Source organism: Gopherus evgoodei, chromosome 1 (genome assembly GCF_007399415.2).
Source record: "Gopherus evgoodei ecotype Sinaloan lineage chromosome 1, rGopEvg1_v1.p, whole genome shotgun sequence".
NCBI classification, from domain to species: domain Eukaryota; kingdom Metazoa; phylum Chordata; order Testudines; family Testudinidae; genus Gopherus; species Gopherus evgoodei.
The window spans coordinates 260,513,116-260,537,570 of record NC_044322.1 but is presented as its reverse complement, the minus strand read 5'-3'; the positions used below and the strand labels follow the sequence as shown (position 1 = coordinate 260,537,570).

General features: G+C 42.8%; 1 protein-coding gene across 2 annotated transcripts in view; it reads right to left on the bottom strand.

The window, feature by feature from the left end:
• The window catches only part of TRIM24 (tripartite motif containing 24), a 157,138-nt gene that overhangs the window by 31,919 nt on the left and 100,764 nt on the right, over positions 1–24,455 (bottom strand). The window contains exons 5-12 of one of the 2 annotated variants that reach the window (XM_030544216.1): positions 23,865–23,981; positions 22,180–22,294; positions 21,350–21,496; positions 19,235–19,352; positions 12,103–12,368; positions 5,815–5,982; positions 3,756–3,935; positions 1,934–2,069 (exon numbers count right to left, since the gene is read on the bottom strand). In XM_030544216.1, coding sequence (XP_030400076.1) covers positions 1,934–2,069; positions 3,756–3,935; positions 5,815–5,982; positions 12,103–12,368; positions 19,235–19,352; positions 21,350–21,496; positions 22,180–22,294; positions 23,865–23,981 — 1,247 coding nt within the window. The remainder of the gene's footprint in view (positions 1–1,933; positions 2,070–3,755; positions 3,936–5,814; positions 5,983–12,102; positions 12,369–19,234; positions 19,353–21,349; positions 21,497–22,179; positions 22,295–23,864; positions 23,982–24,455) is intronic. The other variant, XM_030544221.1, reaches the window with a different exon arrangement.

The following is a 24,455-nucleotide window of genomic DNA, read 5'->3' as shown; positions in this document are numbered from 1 at the left end:
TTCAGCATCTTCCATTTGTCCTCTGCTCTTATACCTCTGACCTCCAAGCCAACATCCATGACTTCAGCATTCCCAGACCACTCTGCTGTAGGCCTCAGCTGTCAGTGGCTCAACTCAATTCTCTCCATCATACTGGACTCCTTCACCTGTCTCTCTCACAGTAAAATCCATTCCACTAACCCCAATTTCTTCTTCTTCCACTCATGAGCACCCCGAAGAAAGTCCCAGAGGCAAGAACCTCTTCCGCTACAAACTTATTCTTCCCTCCTGCAATTTCCTCACCTTTCTCCTTAACTTCAATCCCATTAGATACCTTTTCCACACAATATAACACTAGGATATTCCTCATCCTAGATCAGGGGTCGGCAACCTTTCAGAAGTGCTGTGCTGAGTCTTCATTTATTCACTCTAAGTTAAAGTTTTGAGTGCCGATAATACATTTTAATGTTTTTAGAAGGTCTCTTTCTATAAGTCTATAATATATAACTAAACTATTGCTGTCTGTAAAGTAAATAAGGTTTTTAAAATGTTTAAGAAGCTTCACCTAAAATTAAATTAAAATGCAGAGCCCCCCAGACTGGTGGCCAGGACCCAGGCAGTGTGAGTGCCACTGAAAATCAGTTTGTGTGCCACCTTTGGCACGTGTGCCTCAGGTTGCCTACCCCTGTCCTAGATCCTATCTTGTACAACTGTCACCTCACACCCCTCTCTCTGACTTGGATCTTAACCCTCCCCACCACCATAACTCAGGTTTCCAGCTTCCCCACTCTACTGTAATTGCTTTAACTTAATTGTCTTTAACTACCTCTTCATGGTCAAACCTTGGTGTTTCTACTCCATCCTCATCCTCCTCAGTCTTTCAGCCATCTCAGATAGCTGATCATACTCCATCTTCTTAAAATATTGCCTTCCTGTTGTTTTCACAACTCCATACTGTCTTAGTTTTTCTACCTCTGTGGTCATTCATTCAGCCTTTCAGTGGCTGAACCACCTTCTCTTTCCCTCCACTAGTTTCCAGGCCACTAATGGCACACTTTTATTTTCCCCTCTCTACATCTTTTCCCTATGTAACCTCATCTAGTCATATGCTGCAACTATTTTCTCTGTACACTGACTATGAAATCTAACTCTCTATTCCTGAGTTCTCTCTCTCCAAGCAATTCTTCATTAGTTCATTGCTCTGACTTTTCTGGTTCCCTTGCCATCAACAAAAGCAAAACCAAATTTTGTCTTCCCTTACAAGCTTTCCATGCTTCTTAACTCTCTCTGTCACAGTAGACATCATCACCATTATACCTATCACTCACACTTGTAACTTGGACATCAACTTTGATTCCATTCTCTGTCTAGAGCTTCACATCACAGCTATCTAAATCTTGTGGCTCACATGCTCAGGGTCTAACTGATTTCTATAAGTGGAGTTGGGAGGGAATTTTCTTCTCAATCAAATTGGCAGTGACTGTGAAAGGGTGAGGGGTTCACCTACGTCTGCAGTGTATGGGTAGAGGTCACTGAAAGATTATCTGGGTATATCTGTTCCCTATCATTATGGGGAGCCTGGGGTACTGATGTACTTCAGTCCCTCCTAGTCTCTCCTTGTGGCACATAATAGTGTTGTCGCCTGTGGGTTGTAATACTTTGGTATAATTTCAGTTGTTGGGTTTAGTGTGCGAGGGCTGAGTGGTCATGGTGGCCTGTGATATACAGGGGGTCAGACTAGATCTGATCTTTTTATCTCTGACCACAATGCTAAAACTCTTCGTCAGGCCCTCATCTCCCTTTTGATCAATGCCAGCCTTCTCCCTTGTCTTGAACTTATCAGTATGGTGTAATAAGATAGATAATACATTAAGTTGATAAATGGGAACTCTGAGATCAGGGAGTAAAGTGCTAGATTCCCACTATACCATTTAAATCAGGTTAATCACCATACCCAAGAGGCCCGGAGATGGCACTGATGAATTTGGTGACTGGACGGTTCTGTTTGAAGGGGGTTTTGGCTGGCTCTGCTCCACGATACCATCTTTCCTTACAATGTTATCCAGGGTAATGTTTCCCGTACACTCAATCTAAAAGATGAAAGAAAGGAGATTACTGTTAAGACAAAAATAACACAATCAATATAGCCATCTTATCAGACTTTATCTTAGTCTGCACTTCCACACCCTCTTTCAACATGCTCATTTATTTTATTTAATTAATAAAATAACATGCAAATATATACAATTCAAAGAATTAATTCAGGAATCACCTAATAAGCAACCCAACATGTTCCACATGTGCGGAGTACACCCTGGCCAGAGGACATGCATATTCAGTAGAAAAGTAGAAAGTGTCAGCTAATTGGTTATGCCTTTTCAGCCATGATACATGAGGTCAGAACAATGAGACACCTGTTTTAGAGGAAAACCAGCCTCAATTTATCATCCCAGCCCACTGAAATTGTCACACATGCTGCAGGATTAGAGAAATGGCCTTTGAAACACTAATACTCTAAATAAGAGTGTCTAGAAAACACAAATCACTTTAGGATCATACTTTTCTAAAGCATTGACATGGCAAGCTGCATCTTGCAAATCCATGTATAGCAGCTGCACTGACCTTTGACACTTACTATACATTAGTGTGATGATGTTACTACTGAAGTGTTTGGAAACAGCACATTATATTGTTCTTAATCACTACTAATATAGTGAGGTACCTAATAGCATGTATTCAATGATATACAAGTTAAACAGAGCTGCTGATAGTATTACGCATGCAGAACAATGGCAAAGTACTTGTCATGGATTCAAATTACATGTTTATTATTGCAGTGTGATGTGTTTTGTTTGTATTAACTAAGTATCTTAAAACAATTTTAAATGATGGGGTGTCCAGTTCTCATTACATTGTGGTATCACAATGCCTCTGCCAATGTTTTCAATTAAAAAATAAAAGATAAAAAGGTTATCAAAGATCTGAGAGCAACTCAAAAGGACCAGGAGACAGGAGGAAGAAACAGAGATGAATAGCAAACTACTACTATAAAGCATGAAATTTCAGTTATTCATAAACTGTTGAGAGCTGTTTAAGTGCACTTTTATTATTTTTGACACAATGAAGTAGATTGCTTAAAGCTCAAAATCTCTATTTGGCCCTCCGATACGGATATAGTAATCTGAAGAGACTGTTACTGTATTCCTGTTCAAAGTCTATTAGATAAAACACAGCAAGATTATGACACTCCTTCCCCTCCTACCACACGAAAGTTGTGGGAGATGAGCTAACCCCCATTCCCATCCATAGGAAACAAAATACTGAATGCACTGATGAAGAAAAATTACTTCAGCCTAGCACTGTACATTAATATCTACATGGGACAGACTTTCAATTATACAGAAACCTCAGTAATATAGTACCGAGACTCTAGATTTACAGCATGTACTATTACATGTCATCGGTCTTGATGACCAAAGCTGAGGAAACTCATTTTTTATTAGCAGCAACTGAAGATGACAGATGAAGGCTAGTAAGTGTCTACATAAGAAGAGTACAATTGCATTCTTCATTCTTACTCTTCCTGCCAGCCCTAAATCCCTTAAAGGCAGTGCAGGAGCATGAAGTAAAACCTGAACTGTTGCTTTCTATATTGTACCAGTTTGGTAGGTAGGTAAAGAATTTCAGTGTCAAAGACCTTTCCATTGATCACCTTTTGCAAACAGTAAATTCACGTTAAAATAAAAGCTGTAGACCATTGCTTGTGTTACTCTTACATCAGGAAGAGAAGGTAGGGTATAAGAACTACCCACTGGAGAACTCAGATCTACCATGGGTGGACCAAATGTCTTCCCATCATACCCTGCAGCACTAGTAACAGTGGGACTGGAAGGGGTGGATGTAGTGCTGCTTGCAGTTGACGAGGCAGCTGAAGCTTGTCCACTGCTTATCTGCCACTAAACAAAACAAAAAACAAACAAACAACCAGAATTTATCCATTGTTCCTTTGCATGGTAGAACACATTTATTACATAATCTGACCCTAATATGTTTGAACCAAGCAAGCGGCAACACAAAAGCAAAATGAGCTGAAATTAGAACTGAAATTCATATTTGCTTTGTAATCTCACTAGGAATGGAAAAAAAAAAAGGTAGGACAAATGTATGAGATTTTAAAAAATCTTAAAATGTAATTTCCTGCTGATAACATGTACTAGTAGTTACATGTGTGAACATGCACAATGTTGCAGAGAGACAGAATAGTTTTAGTGGAATAAACGCACTACCGACAATGGCCTGAGCGTCAAAAGCTGCTCCTGTATTTTTAGTACTGTAAACTAGGTACTGTTATTTAAGTGGACAGTGGAACGATGTTGGGGTGGGTTTTTTTTAATGATTTAAAAGGACTTGTAAAGCAATCAATCTTCTCTTTGATTCAACTCATATGACTGTGATAGCCATGGCACTATTATTCCATTTCTTAGGTCACAGACCGGTGTTTCATTCCTTCATTCCTATGGTGGCAAGATACTCTACTCTTTTTAAGTGTACAACAAACCTCAAATTATGCATTGGCTCACTGGTATTTGCCTCACTGAGCAGCTTAAAAGTATCTGAAGTATTCACTCTTATCCTCACATAACTGCTGATCAGCTGGGGATTGATCACTTGCAGCAGAAGGTCTACAACTGTGGAATTTCTTTCCTCTAAGAGTCCAGGTTTGGGAAGGTCCAGAGCCTAGTGGCAACTACAGCTTTTTAAATCAGGCTTTTGCCTGCTTGCTGGTGCAGTAGCCAGGAGGTAAGTTAGAGGGCAGGGTTTTCTACTCTATTTGTTCATGGAAGGCAATGAACAGAACTTGTGTTTGTGTTAAGTTTTGAAGGCTGCCCAGAAGTCAGTGATAGATACAAAATAAACATAGCAATAAATTAAAGCAAACATTTAAACCATAAATCACTCAGGCAACAGTTACATTACAGCACTTACTGTGACACAGCTGAAGCTGTGCTGCTGTAGTGCTTGTGGTGAAGATGTTCTACGCCAGTGGTGAGCAACTTGCAGCCCATCAGGGTAATCTGCTGGTGGGCTGTGACAGTTTGTTTACATTGATCGTCCGCAGGCACGGCCGCCCGCAGCTCCCAGCACATCCCTGTGGCCCACGGTGCTTGGTGCAGCTCCCATTGGCTGGAAATGGCGAATCACACACTGGAGCTGCAGGCAGCCGTGCCTGCAGACAATCAGTGTAAAGGAACTGTCTAGCTACCCACCCGTGGATTACCCTAGGGGCCGCTGGTTGCCCACCGCTACTCTAAGCCGACGAGAGAGAACTCTCCCATTGGCTTAGTAACTCCTGCCTCTGCTAGTAGCAGTAGCTATACTAACGACAGAGATAGTACTGTCTACACCAGTGCTTACGTCAGTATAACTTACATCGCTCAGAGGTATGGTTTATTTACACTCCTGATGACGTAAATTATACTGAAGTAACATGTTGTGTAGACAAAGTCTAACTCTTCCACTAGTCAAAGTAGTTGGAATGGATTGGACTTGACAATTAACTCATTTCAAAATCATCAGGTATCTTCTCATGTACTAGAACAGTGGTTCTCAACTTGCGGGCCACTTGCGGCTCTATCAACACACAGCTATATGGTCCAGAGACTATATATATTGTGCAGATGCAGCCCACAATGGTAAATAGGTTGAGAATCACTGGACTAGATAGTAGTCTATTCACTGTAAATCCACCCTGGAAAAGTAAGACATGTAAGTTATAAAATGAATGTTCATATTATTCCATTTTTATTTTTAGGTGGGTGAGTGAAAAAAGTTTACCTGTTTAATAGCTTGCTGTGCCAAGAACGCCATCTGCAATGGGTTGGGCTTTATTGTTAGTCTCGGTACATTCTGGTTCTGGGGACCCCTCATTTGTTGAGCAGGAAGAATTGACCCATTAGAGTTGGGATTGTGATTCTGAAAGTTAATCAAGCGTGGAGGTGGCTGCTGGAAGAAATAGACAATCCCCTCAGTTAACTGTCTGAGGACTAACACCAAACACTCCAGAAAAAACTCCATCCTGAACCTCCCATTTTAAGCTTTAAAATACATGACTAATATAGTACTGAATCATTCACTCAAACACAAGATGAAATCAGATATCAGCATTGATGTATCTTGACAATTAAGAGTAAAATATAACAGATTACAATTAATTATTCTACCTGAACTAATCACTGGGGCAAATTGTGTAATGATTTGAAAGAGGACATTACGTACCTCTAACTGGCCGTTCTTCTGTATTCCACTGTGGGTTACGCCTGGGCACCATGTGCCTGGAGCTAGAGAATTTGAAAGCATTGTCCATCGGTCCGCAGATGTGACCTGGTTCACTTTGTGCCTCTGACTGAGGGGATGAAGGGAGGGGCAGACCGATCACCTCTCCAGGTCCTTCTCTACCACGAAACAGGTAAGATCCGAGGCAGAGGGCAAGGATGACATATAGTGGAACCCAGGTAAGGACCATGCATCCGAAAGAACCTCCAGCTAGATAAGTAAACACCTCCTCTTCTTGGAGTGATGGTTCCTATTGCATTGCACTGTGGCTGACGGACAGGCAGTACCTAAGCAGGAGGAGGGTTTGAGGATGTAGATGCTAGGGCTGAGCAGAGTATCACCATCCCAAAGGAGGTATCTGCAGAAGAGTCCTAAAATCATAGAATATCAGGGTTGGAAGGGACCTCAGGATGTTATCTAGTCCAACCCCTGCTCAAGGCAGGACCAATTCCCAACTTTTTTTTTTTTGCCCCAGATCCCTAAATGGCCCTTCAAAGATTGAACTCACAGCCCTAGGTGTAGCAGGCCAATGCTCAAACCACTGAGCTATCCCTCCCCCCAGCGTATGCTGTCTTGCAAATGTGTGAATCGAGCCCCATGTGGTTGCTTTATAGACGTTTAGGAAGGGTCCCTCTTGAAGAAATGCTATGGTTGTTGCTAATGCTCTGGTGAAACAAGGTTAGAAAGCTGAGAGTAGAATGCAGTCAGAAATCTATTTGGAGATTCTCAGGGTGGAGATGACATGCCCTCTGATTCTTTTTTCTATAGCGACAAATAGTCTGATTGGTTGATTGGTTTTGTTCTCTATAGGTAAAAAGCCAAGGCTTGCCAAACATTGAGACAGTGGAGTCTTTATTCCTCTGTGGAAGCATGTAGTTTTCTGAAGATCACAGGGAACTGAATGGATTGGTTAAGGTTAAATTCCTAAGCTACTTCAGGGGGTATTTGGGATATAAACACAAATAAACCTTATCCTTATGGAATTTGTGTATGGATGATCTGTCATCACCACTCCAAGTTCATCAACCCTTCTCGCTGAGGTGATGGTTACAAGGAAAGCAAAACACTTTATGGAAAGAAGGGATATGGAGCAAGTAGCTAAAGGCTCAAAGTGCAGCCATATGAGTACAGAGAGAACAAGGTTTAGGTCCCACTGGGGAGTAGAATTCTGAATAGATAGGAAGGTTCTTATTAGGCCTTTCCAGAATCTACTGGTCAGTGAATGTGGGAAGATCAAGTAGCCCTGCGAAGGTGGATGGTATGTGCTGATCGTTGCCAAATAAATCCGCAAGGGGCTGACAGACAAATCTGATGTTTTCAAAGATAGAATACAGTCCAAGATGACTGGGAGAAAATAGTCTCTGGGAGGATGCCTCTTTTGTGTGCTCAAGAAAAGCAGCGCTTCCATTTAGCTAGCTGGAATTTTCTAGTAGACTCCTATCTACTATTAGAGAGGATGATTCGTATGGTTGTGAGGTATGAACATTCTAGGGATGATGCCCAGCCAAATACCAAACATTCTCAGGATGATACCCATTCAAATACTGAGGACTCAAGGGGGGCGGACTTGGATCAAAATGCTTGCTCTTGCCCTGCCACTGGGTCAGGTGCTTGGGGAACATTGGGAGGACGAGTGGTGGTTGGAATGATATGAAGGAGGTTGGGAAATCAGAACTGTCTAGGCCAGAAGTGAAAAATCAAGATGAGCTGTGCACTGTCCTCCTGGATTTTGTGTAGAACTCGTAGCAGGAACGGTAGCTGAAGGAAGATATAGCTGTACTGGTCCAACCAGGGAAGAAGCAGACTGTCACTCTAGGAGTGGCGACCCAGGGCTCCTCTGAAGCAATATGTAGTGCATTTCCTGTTTGTTTCAGGAGGCAAACAAATCCCTGGTTGGGGTTCCACATAGAAGGAAAATATAATGCAGTACCAATTGGTGGAGCTCCTGCTTGTGGTCGACGATGAAATATCTGCTGAGGGAATCTGCAAATAAATTTTGCTTCCCCAGAAGGTAAGCTTCCAATAGGGTGATTTGATTGCTGATACTCCAGTTCCAAGGGCTGATCACTTTTGCACACAGGGAGACTGATCTTGCTCCTCCCTGTTTTGTTGACGTAGAAGACCGTCGTAATGTTGTTTGACATATGGACACAGTGAATACAGATGAAGGAAACAAAGGAGACTCATGCCTTCAAGACTACTTGCAACTCCAGGATTTTGACATGCATTCTGGGCTCTTGAGATGTCCAAGCACCTTGTGGTGTGTCACTATCCATGTGGCCCTCCCAACCTAATAGGGATGCACCTGTAATAATGGTCCTGTCCACAGAGGAAGGGAGAAAGGGGGTGCCCATGCATACCTGATGAGGATTTGTCCACCATAGCAGAGAAGACACTACCTTGGGCTGGAACTGTCACCATGAAGTTCATGGAATGGTGCCTTGAGGAGTACACCAACTGCAGCCATGTTTGAAGCCAACAAAGGTGGTCTAACGAAGGGTGGTCCCCAAAGGGGTGGTGAGGGTTTTGGAGGAGGTAGGGATGCAAACTCAATTGGACAGCCAGAACGGATTACATTTAGCACCCATTTGTCTGTTATCACACTCCAGGGGTTGAAAAAGTGTTTCATGGCTCTCGAGCTCCCATCAAAAATAACGTTAAGGCAGTGGCTGAGACTGAGACGCCAAACTTGTTGCAGAGAGTGTAGGGAAGCAGGACTTTCGAAACCTCTGTCTCTTATGTGGTGGTTCATAGACCCACTGAAGGAAAAAATGCTGAGAAGTGTCTAGATTTAACCAACGGGCAGTGAAACTTCTTCTTACGGGCAGGTGTGTATATCTTCAGAGAGCAAAGAGTAGCCCTGGAATCCTTCGGGTATGGAGGGACTTGTCCATCTTCTGATTAAAGTGGTGTGATTCATCAAAGGGGAAGTCCTCAATAGTATTCTGGACCTCCCTAGGGAACCCTGACACATGGGAACCATGATTCCCTGTGCAGGACAAAGGCAGTAGCCATAGCTCCAGAGCAGGGGCGGCCAACCTGTGGCTCTGGAGCAACATGCGGCTCTTCAGAAGTTAATATATGGCTCCTTGTATAGGCAGCGACTTCAGGGCTGGAGCTACAGACACCAGCTTTCCAATGTGCCAGTGGGGCGCTCACTGCTCAACCTCTAGCTCTGCTACAGGCCCTGCCCTCACTCCACCCCTTCCTGCCTCCTCCCCTGAGCCTGCCATGCTCTTGCTTCTCTCCCTGCCCTCCAGAGCCTCCTGCACACCACAAAACAGCTGATCAGGAGATGAAGGATGGGCAGGAAGGCACCGATCGGTGGGGCTGCCGGTGTGTGCAGGAGGCGCTGGGAGGCAGAGGGAGTGGAAGCTGATTGGGGGCTGCTGATGTATTATTGTCTCTCTTTGGTAATGTACATTGGTAAATTCTGGCTCCTTCTCAGGCTCAGGTTGGCCACCCCTGCTCTAGAGGAAGCATCAGCGGCATCGACTGCAGACTGGAGTGCAGTCCCGGCTATCAGTTTGCCTTCAACTATCAGAGCTTGAAAATGTGCTCTGTCCTGTTGTGGAGGGCTGTCAGCATGCTCTGCAAACCTGGCATTGTTCAGGAAATTGTATTTAGCCAATAAGGCCTGGTAACTGGGTATCTCGACCTGGAGGATAAATGATGAGACCTTTCTTCCCAGCAGATACAGGCATTTCCCTGTACCAGCAGGAGTAGACCAGGGATGATGTTGTCTAGCCCTTTCAGAAGCAGCATGGACCATCAGAGAGTTGGGAGAGGGGTGAGAAAACAAAAAGTCTGTACCTTTGGCCAGCACATAATAATACTTCTCTACCCTATTGGTAGGAGCACAGCTGGTGGAGTGTGCCTAACTGTCTTAAGAAAGCCGTGCTGGAGCTAGCTAACAGGTAGAGCTATTCTGTTGGGCCCAAAGTGTGCAGAATGTTTAAGAGTTTAGAGTCTTGGATCTCCTCAAGAGGAATTTGAAGCTCTCCAACAACTCTGAGGAGAAAGTCCTGGAATTGCCCAGTCACTGTTTTGTCTGGGATGACGATGTCAGTCTTGCTGGTTCTGAAGCATAATGTTCCTCCTCCTCCGATGGATGCAGGTGCAGATTGGAGTGTCTCCTCAGACGGGAAGCAAGGGATGGCTCCCTAGCAAATCAGATCAACTCTGCAAATGGATACTGTCCAAAGGCCCCCCAGTATGGCCAATAGGAGGGGGAGATAGGTGGTCGTGGGGGCCCCCATGGCATGAGGTACCAGCAGCTCAGAGTTAGATGAGGCGGAGGTTGGGCCCAAATCAATATGGGTCTTTTAGGTGGTGGAGGACATGCAGGGCCAGTGAAAAGCAGTTTATCGGAGGGTTCAGAATCTCCCAAGGAGAAGGCTGATTCTGGTTCCAGTCGCAGAACCATTGATGCTGTTGGAAGGGAGATTTATTCTGCATATGGGACAGGTGATAAGCTCCTTCTAGCAGTTGATTCTCCCAGAGGCAATATCTCCCTGGAAGTGGAAGGGCCCGGTAGAGGAGGGGATTCCAGATCTGGGAAAGCAAAAATGTCCTGTGAGGTGGCAACAGATCCTTATCTCCCCAGTGTTAGAGGAGTTCTGCTTGTCCAGGCCATTGAAAGTGGTGAGAAGGGTGGTATCTGAAGTTGGCAGTGATCAGAATTCATTGGTGCCAATGGATCCCAGGTTTTGGGACATGCCAGGGATGATGGTACTGATGGAACACAGTCTGGTACCGATGGATCCCAATGCTTATGGGGTTTCTTGTTGTGCCACTGGGACTGAGTACATCTTCAGTCCTCATGGGCCAAGCTAGTGGGCTTATTTACAGCCAAGTCAGACTTCTTTGAAGTGGACTTAGAGGAAGACTTAGTCTCATGCTTATGAGTGTGCTTCCTGACAAGATCCCGCCATGGGGACTATGAGGGTAGATTCTCCCAAAGCAGAGTCAGACTTTGCAGCAGGAGGTACACTCCTTGCTGAGTCTGGCCTACATATGGGAGGAAGTTCCCCAGTCTGGGTCCGCTAGTCATGCCCTTTTCCATGAGGTATTTGTGGAGATAAAAGTTCCTGACTTTCTTGGGTATGGCCGGAAACGATCAGCAGATACATTGCGGCAAGGTGCAGTGAGCTGACCCAAGGCAGTACAGGCATCACTGGTTGTTGCTGCTGACTGAGAAGGACCATGGACAGGAAGCAGAGTTTGAAGCCTGGAGTCCCGGGCATAGCCTGGTGCCCTGGGGTTTTTAGACTAATTAAAAGCTAAAACAGTAAAAACTATTAAAACTGTTAATACTATTTACAAACTACATGATTTTTGTTTTGTAGATCTAAGCTGAAGCTGTGGAAATGTAAAGGTTCCGTTCGGACCATGCAGCGGCAAGAAGGAACTGGAGAGGCAGTTGGTCCACGCCATCCTTTATCCTCTTGGAGACACAAGGCGAGCCAGGGTGCATGTGCAGACCAATGGACACTGCTTTCAAATTCTCTGGCTCCAGGTGCATGTGCAATCCATAGCAGAATAGAACAGGGACCATCACTCCAAGAATAAGATTTCTTTACAATGCTTAGAGATTATCAGAAAGTTCCTGAGATATGGGCACTGAGATCTTGAAAAAATGCTGTAAATACACACAATACAGGCTTCCTTATAACTATATGTGCTAAAGACAGCTGTGCCAATGGAATGTCACTAGAAGTCACCCGGTTATCATTCCGTCAGAACAAGTACAATCAGACATGTCTTCTCTCTGGAACAATGATAGTTTACCTGATGAGAAGTAGGAGTGTGCTGCATGGGACCTAGAATTCTTGAGTTTGGTAGACCCACTGGGCCTACCCTGCGTTGAGCCTGCTGCCTTTGAGCCATGACCTGCTGCTGCATGTGCTGGAGTCGTAGTTGAGCTAAACTGATCTGTGTTGGAAACTTAGACAGTTGGTTTGAAGGTAAGCCACTTTGTGGCTGTAAATTTGGTTCCATCACAGGGCTCTTTGGCATGTGTGGTGGGGTTTCTTTATCTTCAATTACCAGAGAACCTGGTAAAAAATAAAAATATAAGTTTTAACGTTCACCTTACTCTTTGGAGATATGCAGGTTTTCATAATTTCCCTTTTTTTATGCCATCAGACCACCATTCCTAATTGCAGTTTAAAGGATGAGTAAACAATTTTTTCCAGAATCAGTGGCAGCAGAACTGCGTGCATTATTGTGCTATCAATAACAATGAGGGCCCTTCCATTATACTGAAAATCATAGGTTATTTAACTTAAACTGAGATACTTTAAAATGCTGCTATTTCATTTTCTTAGATATATTCTAAACAGCACCCAATCACTAAGCTATTTAGTAACACCCAGTTAGCCTTTAGATATTATCACACCGTCAGTAAAGAGTCTAGCTAGTATTCTAGTCAACACAACTTAAGGCCTGAGTTTCTTCAACATACAAAAACTATTACAAGACATAGTCTATGGGGAAAAAAATGTTCCCTGATCAACCTTGACTCTGAAGCTTTAACCCCTGGTGGCTTCAACTTCTGAAACTGTGTAATAAACCATGGAGACACTCCAAAAGGGGCCAGTACTAAATCACTATTATTCATGAAATCATTCTAACAGCCTGAAACACACAGGTTCTCACATGAAATTCCTGTTTCCATTTCAGTATCTCTCAGACTTTAAGAGAGCAGAACCCAACAATTCAAAGGCATATCAGAAGGAAGGAAAGAAAGGTTTCCTGGAAATAAAGAAAAAGAGTTTCTTTTATACCTGTTCACACACACATTACTCACATGGCTGGAGGGTTCACCCCTGAGGAAAAATACAGATACACCCCTTTTGCGATCTCTTTCCCAAAGATAGGTACAGGCAGAGAAAGAAAAAACAGTTACTAACTTGTTCCATAATGACTCTTCTTCAAAATGTGTTGCACACATCCGTGCCACTTCAGGTGGATGGGTGTCCAGTGCATTAGCTGTGTGATGGTATAAAGGGTGGAGCTGCTGTCTTGTTGACCCCCAAGTCATGGAATGGACATGTCCAACAAGTCTCAAACAGTTATAGAACAAATTAATAACTGTTTTCTTTGAGTGATTACACATGGCCATTCCACTTCAGGTGACAAGCAGTTCAATCTGGAGAAGCACTGGAGTCTACTTGAATTATTGTAGGACACGTCCAAATCTGGCATCATCTCTAGACTGTTGGGAGATGGTGTAATGAGAAACAGAAGTATGTACTGATGACCAAGCTGCAGCACTACAAATGTCCAGTATAGAAACACTGCATAGGCCATGTGAGATCTCACTGAACGTGCCAGCTCCCTATCTGGCAGGGTTACATCGGCCAAGGTATCATACAAATGTATGCAGGAGGAAATCCATGGAAAGGTTCTGAAAGGAGACTCTCCATGAGTGGCACAAACAGCTGTGAGGACAACCTAAGCAATTTAGTTCTGTCCAACTAGAATGCTAATACTCTCCTAACATCCGATAGGTAGAGTCTCTCCTCCTCCTTAGCATGAGACTTAGCAGCTTCCCAACTTCCTTGCCTAAGTGACTGATATGGATGTGAGAAACCACTTCGGATGAAGGGATAGGTCTATTTTGTCCTTGTAGAGGACTATATGCAGTGGATCAAATACTAGAACCCTCAGTTCACCTACTCGCCAGTTACCTCACTGAGGCAATTATGACCAAAAAGGCTACCTTCATTGAGAGATGGAGCAACAAACAGGTAGCCATTAGTTTTGCTAACATTAGGTTAAGTCCCAAGGAGGAATAGGATCCTTTACTTGGGTATAAAACCTTTCCAGACTCTTTGAAAGCCTGATTGACATGATGCTGGAGAAAAGAATGATTACCAGTCAGAGGACAGAAAGCCAAGATAACTGCTAGGTGAATCCTCATGGAACCAACAGCAAGACCTTGTTGTTTCAGATATAAAAACAGTCTGGTGTATGTTATATTGGAGACCAGATTGGGGAACCCCCTTTTTGCTGAGAACAAATGGAGAATCTCATGCATTTTGATAGATAAACATCTTTAGCAGAAAGCCTTCTACTATTCAAGAGGATGTTTTGTACTTCCTTTGAACAGATCTCCTCTTGAGGGGTTACCCAGAGAGTTTCAATGCTGTAAGGTGAAGGATTTCCACACTGGGATAGAAGAAGCAATCATTGCCTGGTGAAATCAAGTCTAGGTCTGGTGATAATGTCAGCGGAGACCTGCCTGAGATGCTCAGCGAAGCGGAAAAAACAAGACTGGACAGGCCACATCAGTGCTGTGAGTTTCACGCGAGCATGGTTCAGTTTGATTTTTAAACACCATCCTGGGCAGGAGCAGAAGCTGAAAATATGAATACATGAGATTGTCTGTCCAGGGTAACAGAATAGAGTGCGTCAGATCCTAGACTGTGACCTGCCTGTGAACAAAACAGATGGCACTTTCTATTGGTGCATGTTGCAAACAGGTCTATATGGGGAACTTCCACACTTGGAAAATGAACCTGACAATATCTGGCTGGAGACACCACTCAGTGACTGATGAAATGCCTGCTCAGTTGGTCCACCAGATGGTTCTGGACACTTGGAAGGAGGGAAGTGGATGGAGATGTTGACACAAAAGTCCCAAAGCAGCACTGGCTCTTGGCAAAGAAGTGTCAATCAAATCCCTTCCTGTCTGTTCACATAGAACTTGACCACTGTATTGTCCGTAAGTCCTAGTAAATTCCTTCCTTTGATATAGGGAAGAAAAGTCTGGTAAGCTAGATGAATGGCTCTCAATGGCTTACATTTATGTAGTGAACTAACCCTGGCCAGGCCATAGCCCTTGAGTTTTCAGAGAACCCAGGTGGACTGTCAAAACCTAGGGCGGAAGTGTCCATAACCAAAGTTAAAATAGGTTCTGAGGGAACAAAAGTAACAAGCACGCACACATTCAGTCCACCAGTCCAAAGAGGCTAAGATCCAGGTGGCCATTCAAACCACTATGCTCACTGGATGACGAATTAGAGAACACATCAAGCTCAGACAGTTCTGCAGCTTCCTGAGATGAAGCCTGGCCAACTAAACCATGTAAATACATGAGGCCATACACCCCAGAAGTCTGAGGCAATTTTGAACTGTTGTGGTAGGATAGGCCTTCACGTCTAACAAAATGGCCTGCATCGTCTGGAATCTTGTTTGCATGAGAACACCCTGTTTTCCGTAGAATCTAAGACTATTCCTATAAACTCTATCCTATGAACAGGGAGAGGACTAATTTTTCCTCTTTGATCAGTAATCATCTGCTGAAGGTGCTTTGTATCATGGTCATGCTAGATATTACCTGGCTCTTGGATTGGCCTCTCACCCACCAGTCATCCAGGTATAGACACACTTGAACTTCATTATATAATGCCTGCATCTGTAATTTTCATTTCATGCATCTGAAGAAGTGAGATTTTTTTAAACTCATTAAAGCTTATGCCCAAATAAATCTGTTAGCCTTTAAAGTGCCACCGAAGTCCTTGTTGTTTACTTGAACTTCTGATTTCCTCAGAAGTGCTGCCACCACTGCCATCCACTTTGTAAAAACATGTGGGGTCACAGATAGTCTGCAGACCTGACATTTAGCCTGACAGTGGTATTGGCTAACCATAAATCTGAGGAATTTATTGTGGCTTTGATTTATTGCGACATGGAAACGTGCACCCTTTAAGGTGAGCACAGCACGTCAGTTGCCAGGATCCAGGGAGGGCATAAAGGAAGCCAGAGTGAACATGCAAAACTTTATTTTCTTTAGATATTTATTGAGCTCCTGCATGTGTAGTACAGTTCTGAGAGCTCCTTTTGCTTTTGGGATTAGGAAGTGGCGAGAATAAAACCCTTTTATCTTTGTCTAGAAGAGGAACTTCTTCTATGGCTCCCAACAAGAGGAGAGACTGTACCTTGGAGATGACCTTTGTGAGAATGGTCCCTGAAAAGGGATGAAGGACAGAGGTGGTGGTGGTGTAGAAATAAACTGAAGAGTGTATCACAATTCCATCATGTGTAAAACCCACTGAGCTATAGAAATATGGGTCCAAGCACTTTGGAAGTGGGATAGTCTGTTGGAAGAAAACAGGGGTAGTAGAAGCTGGCAAACTGAAAACTGGTAAGCTATCCTCAACCAGAATGTCAAAATGACTGTATGGTGTTCTTATCCTGTCTGGACAAATGTATAGCAGAAGAAAGATAGAAAAAAAGGAGTAGGCAGAGGTATTCTCCTGTAACTTCTCTATTTCTTTATAGGCCAGGTCCTGATGGTGAGGCACACAGAAAGCATAATGATGAGGCTACTGTGGACAGAACCACTGCTTCTTTGGGAGACGAGTCTAAATATCCATAGACTTGTGCATAGCCCTAGAGTCTGTTTTAGGCTATGAAACCTGTCATCGATCTGCTGTGCAAATAGTTATAGTTCCTCAAAGGGGAGATCTTGAATGGTTTGTTGGCCCTTTTGAGGAGGACCTGATGCCTGGAGCCACAATCATTTAATTATTGTAACAGCCAATGCCCTGGCTCAGTCATCAAAATCCACAGCATCCAATGTGGCCTGAAGCAAGGTCTTGGCCATCATCTTTCCCTCATTAACCATAGCGGGAAACTCTTGCCTGGTTTCCCCTTGCAACTTGTCCATTAATTTTAAAATATTGTCCCAGAGGGAGAAGTTATAACATCCCAGCAATACATGCTGATTAGCAATCCGGAGATGTAATCCTGCTGTCAAATGTATTTTTACACACACACACACACACACACACACACACACACACACACACACACACACACACACACACACACACACACACTTTTGCAACTTTTAATTTTCAAGTAGATGCCTGCTGACCTTGGTGTGTGCTCTCATTAGAAACTGAAGCCACCAAAGACTCCAGGTATGGAAAGAAATAAAAAATGTACAAACCTCTATGAGGGCACATGATCCTTCTCTGTCCTTTTAGCTGCGGGAGGCATGGAAGATGGAGTTTGCCATAACACTTTAGTGAACTCCAGAATAGCCTTGTTTATGCAAACTGCCACTTAAGAAGGCTCCACAGATCCCACAATATCAACCAATCTGTGAGAGTTCTCCTGAACTACCTCCACCTGCATGTCTAGGAAGGAAGTCACACTTTTTAGGAGATTCTGTTGAGATGTTTCCTAAACTGCCGGTGACACTGGTACTGAGAGACTCAGCAGATCATGTGCCACATCATATACCTGAAGTATTGTTGGCACTGGGACAGTCTCTTGATATTGCTGAGTCAAAGATGTTGCAATCAAAATTGCAGGGTGTTATAATCCAAATGGTATCGTATGAGGGTTGCAAAATTGTTGTGCCAGAGGAGGGCGGGAGGAGAGGAAGGGTCCCAAGACTGCCACTCCCACTTCTGTGCTGCCTAGACAGCAGCCTCCGAGCTTCCTGCAGTTAGAGGAGGTTCTCGGAGGTGGAGAGGCTCTCCCGCATGCTGCTAGGAGCACCCCAGCAGGGGCTCCTAGCTGCTGGTCCAGGACAGTGACAGATTAAGGAAGGGGCCCCCAGTCAATTTGAGCCTCCCACCTCGGAAAAATGGGTGCCCCAGAAGAAACCCCAAGGCAGAAGCCCTGATCTAGCAACCCTGAGCCCCAGCAGGAGCCCTGAGGGATGGAAATCCTGAGCCTGGGCTGCCCCGGCTGCAGCCAGCAGGAGTGGAAGCCCCCAGCCCCAGGAATCACCGGGGGGAGGATGCCCTGAGCTGTGGCAGGAATCTTGAGATGGGGGCAGAAGCCAGACCCCAGGCTGTCTCAGCTGCAGCCACCAACAGCAGAGAGCCCCAGCCTAGGAGGAGTCGCTGGGGGTGCAAGCCCCAAGCTTGGTGCCCAGAGCTTGGGGAGGGTGCGGGGGAAGAGGGGGAGAAGGTGGAAGAAAAGCCAGGAGCCCAGCTCTCGGGCTGCTGCGGCCACCCTCATTTCTGCACTGCCTCTGGGAGGTGAGTCTGATCCCCCCACGAAGAGCAGCCATGCAGGGGAAGGACAACTCCTGTCCCTCCTCAGCATGTCTGGACTTGCAGCGTGTCTGGACACAGCCATGAAATTGGTCAGGCCCTAATGCAAAGCTGGTTGCACTTTTTGACCAAAGGCCAAAATGCCTGACGGGTACATCCAAAATCACTCTCCAACAGAAAGATGGAGACATTGACAAAAAAAACCCTGCAGATATTGAAAACAAAGGAAGCTTGACAATTATCAAATTCCTCAAGATAGAGACTTTTTAGTCTCTAATTCCCACTCCTAGCAGGGAAGTTCCTATGCTGCATGTCTTCATTAGACTGAGTACATATACTTAGTCAATCATAATGAACAGGCTATTCACAAAACTCCTTATCATAGGATGTACAAAGCAGAAACCCAGCCTCTGGCAGATAGAAAAAAAAATGCAAATGCCAGTCTGAAGGTATGAATCCAGCCTGCCTAGAGAGCACGGTACAGTGGGGATGGTCAATCTTTGCTTGCTCTATGAACTCACATCTGTTAACAGTATGCCAAGAAGGACAGTAAGCAAAATCTACAGAGCTAGGAAAAAAGCACCCAACTCCAACAGAAAACTATTGCTCAAAAGACTGCTTTCTGTAGTTTTTTCCTTCTCATCTCCCCACCTGAGTTAGCTAAAACTAGTTAGGCACTGCCTATCTAGCTTTACTACCTGGAACAGCATCCAATATGGAGTCAGATCAGACACATGCTTTAGAGTAATTTTTGTCCACTGGTAGAAGATATATTAAAGGACACATGAGAAATACGCTCAATTATATATCTTGGAGGCCACTGAGCTGATAAAAACTATTTTTAGTGATACCGCCAGTTTACAAAGAAGTTGATAAAAGAAGCAGGAGCCACATCATACCTAGATTGAAAATATTTTGAGCCCAGAAGCTAGGATCACAGTGAAACTGGACAGTGGTGTTAGTCACTGGTGAAGCATCACACCTTGCTCGAAGGAGATACCGTAGACGATATGTAATCTAGAACAGGAAAACACCTTGTACAGAACATTTTTTTCTTCTAGGAAGAAAGCCTGATTAACTTGTACTATTTTCCCACAAGACAATAACAGTGTTTATATTTATTATCTGAGCAAAATGCCTTGGATTGGAGCGAAAAGAACATAAGTCTGTGCAAGGGCTGACGCATTAATCCAAGTACTAATTATACCATAATACAGAATTTCAGACAGGCAAAAGCTAGCCAGCTCAACACACCTATTCTTTTTGGATTCCTCCTAATCCCAATTCCTCTTAAAACCTTTCTCCAAAAATCTACTGAAGATGCCTCTTAATCTCATACCATTTGGTTAAATTAACTTTCCTACTTGTATTGACATGAATTACCCACTATATAAATGTTTTCATAGAGTTCCTTATTTACTTGTAGTTTTCCTAATCTTTAGGTAGGTCAGTTCTAGAATACCTAACCAGTGTGAAGTGCATGACAAAATATATATTTTAAAAGGGGATGTGGGAATGTTTAAAGCTGTAATCACTACCAATTTGAATGTAGGCAATGCAGGATTTCTGGGGACACCAGTAGTAGCTAGGGTACTAACATCCCAGGATTGCTTCAATTTCAGTTCATGTTCACTTCAGAGTTTTTAAACTGCCTATGGCATACCTGGCTCTACATATGGTTTTTATCTATTCATTAAGTGACTAAAACTGTTAGCTACTGCAATTATTCACAGTAGCTAACAGTGTGTTGCTCATGCCAGAAGTCTAGGTTGGCACATGGATGTCTTCCTGCAAACTGCTCAGCCTATTCCTTTTTCTGCAGTGTGAATAGGGCTTCCAAGCAGTAATCCGAGTAATTTATCAGAGGGATAGGCTGTTAGTCTGGATCTGTAAAAAGATCCACATCAGAAGAAGTGGGTATTCACCCACGAAAGCTTATGCTCCAATACATCGGTTAATCTTTAAGGTGCCACAGGACTCTTTGTTGCTGTGTAATTTAGTTGGCTAGATTATGCTCCTTCCCAGCTCTATGCGGTAAGATATCCCACAGTGCACAGCCTCACACGTGACTCTGTACAGGTGTATGCCCTCTGGAGCAGATTTCAAAGAGCACAGAACAGCCAGGCATCCAACTTCCAAATGTCTTTGCCTTTGGCAGGAGCTAGGCACTTAACTCCCTTTGTGTTTTGAAAGTCTCCCTCTGTGTCTTGCTGAGGCACGATGGGATAGTTGCCCAGAATGCACTGAAACAATCATGGTTAGGAAGCCTGGCAGTTGTGGATGAGCAAACAATTGTGATAGCAGAAAAGACAGTGTGTGGCTATAACAATTCCATTTATCTTCAATTGCATACATGCCCATGTCTCTAATTTTTTTTTTTAATCACAATTGTACTTGTAATGTAGCAGGACCTTTGTATCTTTAGGCCTTGGTTTCTGTTTTAAAATGAAAAAGTGTGGCTTTAGTATATCACAACCCATAGCATCACTGCTTCAGACCATGAGGTACATAATGCATACTTGCAAGTCTGAAGACAAGGTCTTAGAACCTTTCAATGGAAGGTTATACTGACTGTGGGGGAGCCAACGTTAATTTTACATTAAAAAGCTATATCTACATTATCCATTATGTTTGGATCACCTCATCCTTGAGCTGAAAAAGTTGTTATAATAGAATGAGCATGTATATACACAAACATGCTTCATCCTAAAAAGGTTAACATTAGTGATTTATACACTTCCACAGAAGTGGGACAATCTCTATCTCAGTAGCAAATGTGCAACAACTCAAATTTTCAAGAATATCTAGGAGGGATCAGAAGTCAAAGTTTTAAACATCCTCCTCAACTTGTGCTGTTGTAGGGAAAAAAATGTATATTACACACTTGTGCTGCAATATACTGATGTAATTAACAAGGTTAATTCCTTGACTTTACTTAAGACACAGAAAATTCACTTGTTTGACTTAACTATGGCCCCTTAGCAACTAAGGAATACTGTCTTTCCTAGCCTTACCAGGCGTTTGCTGTACAACAATGCTGTGCTGCTGCCACTGGAAACTGCCCACTTGGAAAAATTCATGACATGTTCCAGCTGTTTAGAAAGACTTGCCACTTCCTGTTGTTGCTGCAGAAGCTTAATCCGATGGTCTTTTGATAGACTCTGAAAGGAACAAAGCACTTCCAGTGAAATTTTCAATTTACAGCAGAAAATGTATTAGCTCTCACTTGCTAATCAATAAACATGATAATCCTCAAAAATATCAAATGGTTTCACCTTATTTTTCAGAAGAGATTTTAAAGAGTGATTATATACTCTGAAATGTGACTAAATTTGGTACATTCTTACTCAAGAGATCAGCCCACTGCGTGTATTCAGATTTCCATCTTCTTCCTTTAGTGACAGAAAGAAGTTTCTATGGGTTTTTACTCTATAGTAGCGTTTAGATAGGTTTCCCTCACAGACTATCCTCTCCTACTTGTTATTACAATGAAGTTGGACAGCTGAATTTGTGGTACATCAACCACAGTTTTCCTGCATCATACATAGATCTGTGACTTCACTGCACAGCCCAGCTTCTTTTGCTTGATTATGAGGGAGGGCAGCCCTGATTCACGAAAACTAAATGCAAACAGGAATTCAAAGTTATTAGCAAAGAAAACTGCTATTGTATGAAATATTTCTCTGCTTAGCCCCATTTGAAATTTCCTCGTTAAGGGGTACCAACATGTAACTCATGCTGAAAGACAGTTTTTGCTGGGTTTGAATTTTGATGGATCATCATTTAAAGCCCCTGTGAAAGCTCTTACAAGACTACTTATTTATAATCTTAGAAGTGAATTTACCTCTAACTGATGTAGCAAAGCTTTCCCCTTTTTATTTATTTCTACCATCAGTGTAAATATGGCAACTTTAATATCCTGTTCCACCTGCTTTTGATTCTGATTCGCTTCAAGGATTCTGTAAGTAAAAAATAAATATTTAGAAATTTTTAGCACAGTGTCCTTAAGAAACTGCCACCAAAGCTCATCCTGACTCAATGAATGAAATGACTTATTTGTTGCACAGAATGCAATGGATTCCTGCTCACATGCATCCAGTAGTATATACTGGATAAGATGCTGCCATTAGCCAGGAAAATTATCAGGCTGAGTTAGTTTAAAAAAAAACAAAACCAAAACACAGATTTAGGAATGCATCTGACCTTGGTGTAAATCTGAGAAATTCTAATTATATGATCTAGAAAAGTAGGACACTTATATAAGCAAGGGAATTTTATTGATAAAAATGAATGGTTGAAAGAGTCTTGATTTTAATATTCTCCTAAGCCTTTCTGGCAGGGAATACAAAAAAGTCTCCATATGTCACAGGAATTCAAGATCTCATTTTTTCCTCAATACAGAAAGTTTCTCCAGAAAGAAGATATCCAGCAATGTAGCAGCCTTTCCATTTGTGTTTATTGTTTTTAATGCACAGCTTGAAACAATATACTTGCCAATGGTGAGTCGTATTACTGCTTGAGCACGGCTTGTAGGCCTATCTAGCGATGTGAATATTGCTACTACACTGCTGACACAATCAATATGCTGCTCATTCTACCCTCTCTTTGGTGGGGTGAATGAGAGAGAGCAGGGAATGCTTTTCACTACCTTATGCATGTGTATTAGGCAGTGCTGAGTACCTGGTACAGGTGCTTAAAAACACCAGGTAGAAGAAGTTAGGAAGGAGAGAAAGGCATTTGGATTCCATGTGGGAGGAGAGGAGTATTACTTTTCTCCTGTCATTCAGGAGCAAGGGGATGGATGGAGGAAGGGAGACAGACTGTGGTTTGCATCCAAGAGGTGGTAAAAGAGAAGGGGGAGAGAACAAGCATAACAGTAAAGCTTCTCCATCTCTCAACAGCTAAAACCAGGGGGAAGATTGGACTTACATTCCTAGGGTACTGCATCTGAATAGTGCTGTGGAGGTACTTGCTAGGACCCATTTTGAAATGTACTGTTGCAACCATGGTTATGCCTTTGGCTTGCAAGTGTCAGGTATGAACCCAGATCATATTGTTTTTCCACAAATGATCTTCAAGTAAATCTGTCACACGCATTTATTTTCAAAAACCTGAACCATAACATCTCATTTATAGGAGAGATACATATCAAGAAAAACTAAAAATGGGGGTGGGCAGGGAAGAGATACTGCAATTGCCTTCTAAAAATTTCCTAACAGCCTGCTTGGCTGAGCTTGCCCCTCCTGTTCTCCTGGAAGTTTATAGGCTAAAGAGAATAGTTATGTAACCAACATCAAGTTTAAGTTAACAAAATACCACAAGGATTACTATAACCAACTGAAAACTTAAGAATTTCATATTTCACTACTGAAAACATTTTGGAAATTATTTCTTTTTGGAAGTATCAAACAATGCAGACACAATGTACAAAATCCATTTAGGAATACTTTAATTTGAAAGCCTTGGGTGAGTTAGGTAATATTCTTACGTTCACTGTTTGTCACTATTATTTAGTAACACGATACATACCTGTTTTGGATCTGCTTCCCTGTATATTTTATGTACTTAGTCTTCTCCATTAGCTTGGTGATAAGTGTATCAATGATCACTTTCTGGTTCTGAAAAGCTTCTTCTATAAACTGGTACCTGCAATAATCAGTGACTTATTTAAACATGAGAAAGAGGTTTGAACTATACTTACTAAAAAATAGACTGCATTCCAACAGAATCATCACTCCAGTTAAAAACACTACTAAAAGACAGAGTTTAACACTAAGGAAGCCCATAAAAGGCAAATATGTCTGATTTTTAAGGTATTTTTCTTGTGTAATTATTTTCTTCATAGAAATGAAGAGTATTAGTTTTTGTGAGAGTCATTCAAATGACATTTTAGATTTCCTCTGATAAATGCTGTTCAGAGAGAAATGAACATTTCCTCTTTAAGAGGACCTTACCAACCCTTTCAGAAACAACCATCCTGTTCAACAGCAAACTGAGAGTTATGTTTGACCACATAGTTACATAATATAGCCCCGGGGCTTTTAAGAGCTCTCAGTTTGAAAAACTACATAGCAAAGATTTCCATCTATAGTAGAACCTCAGAGTTATGAGCACCAGAGT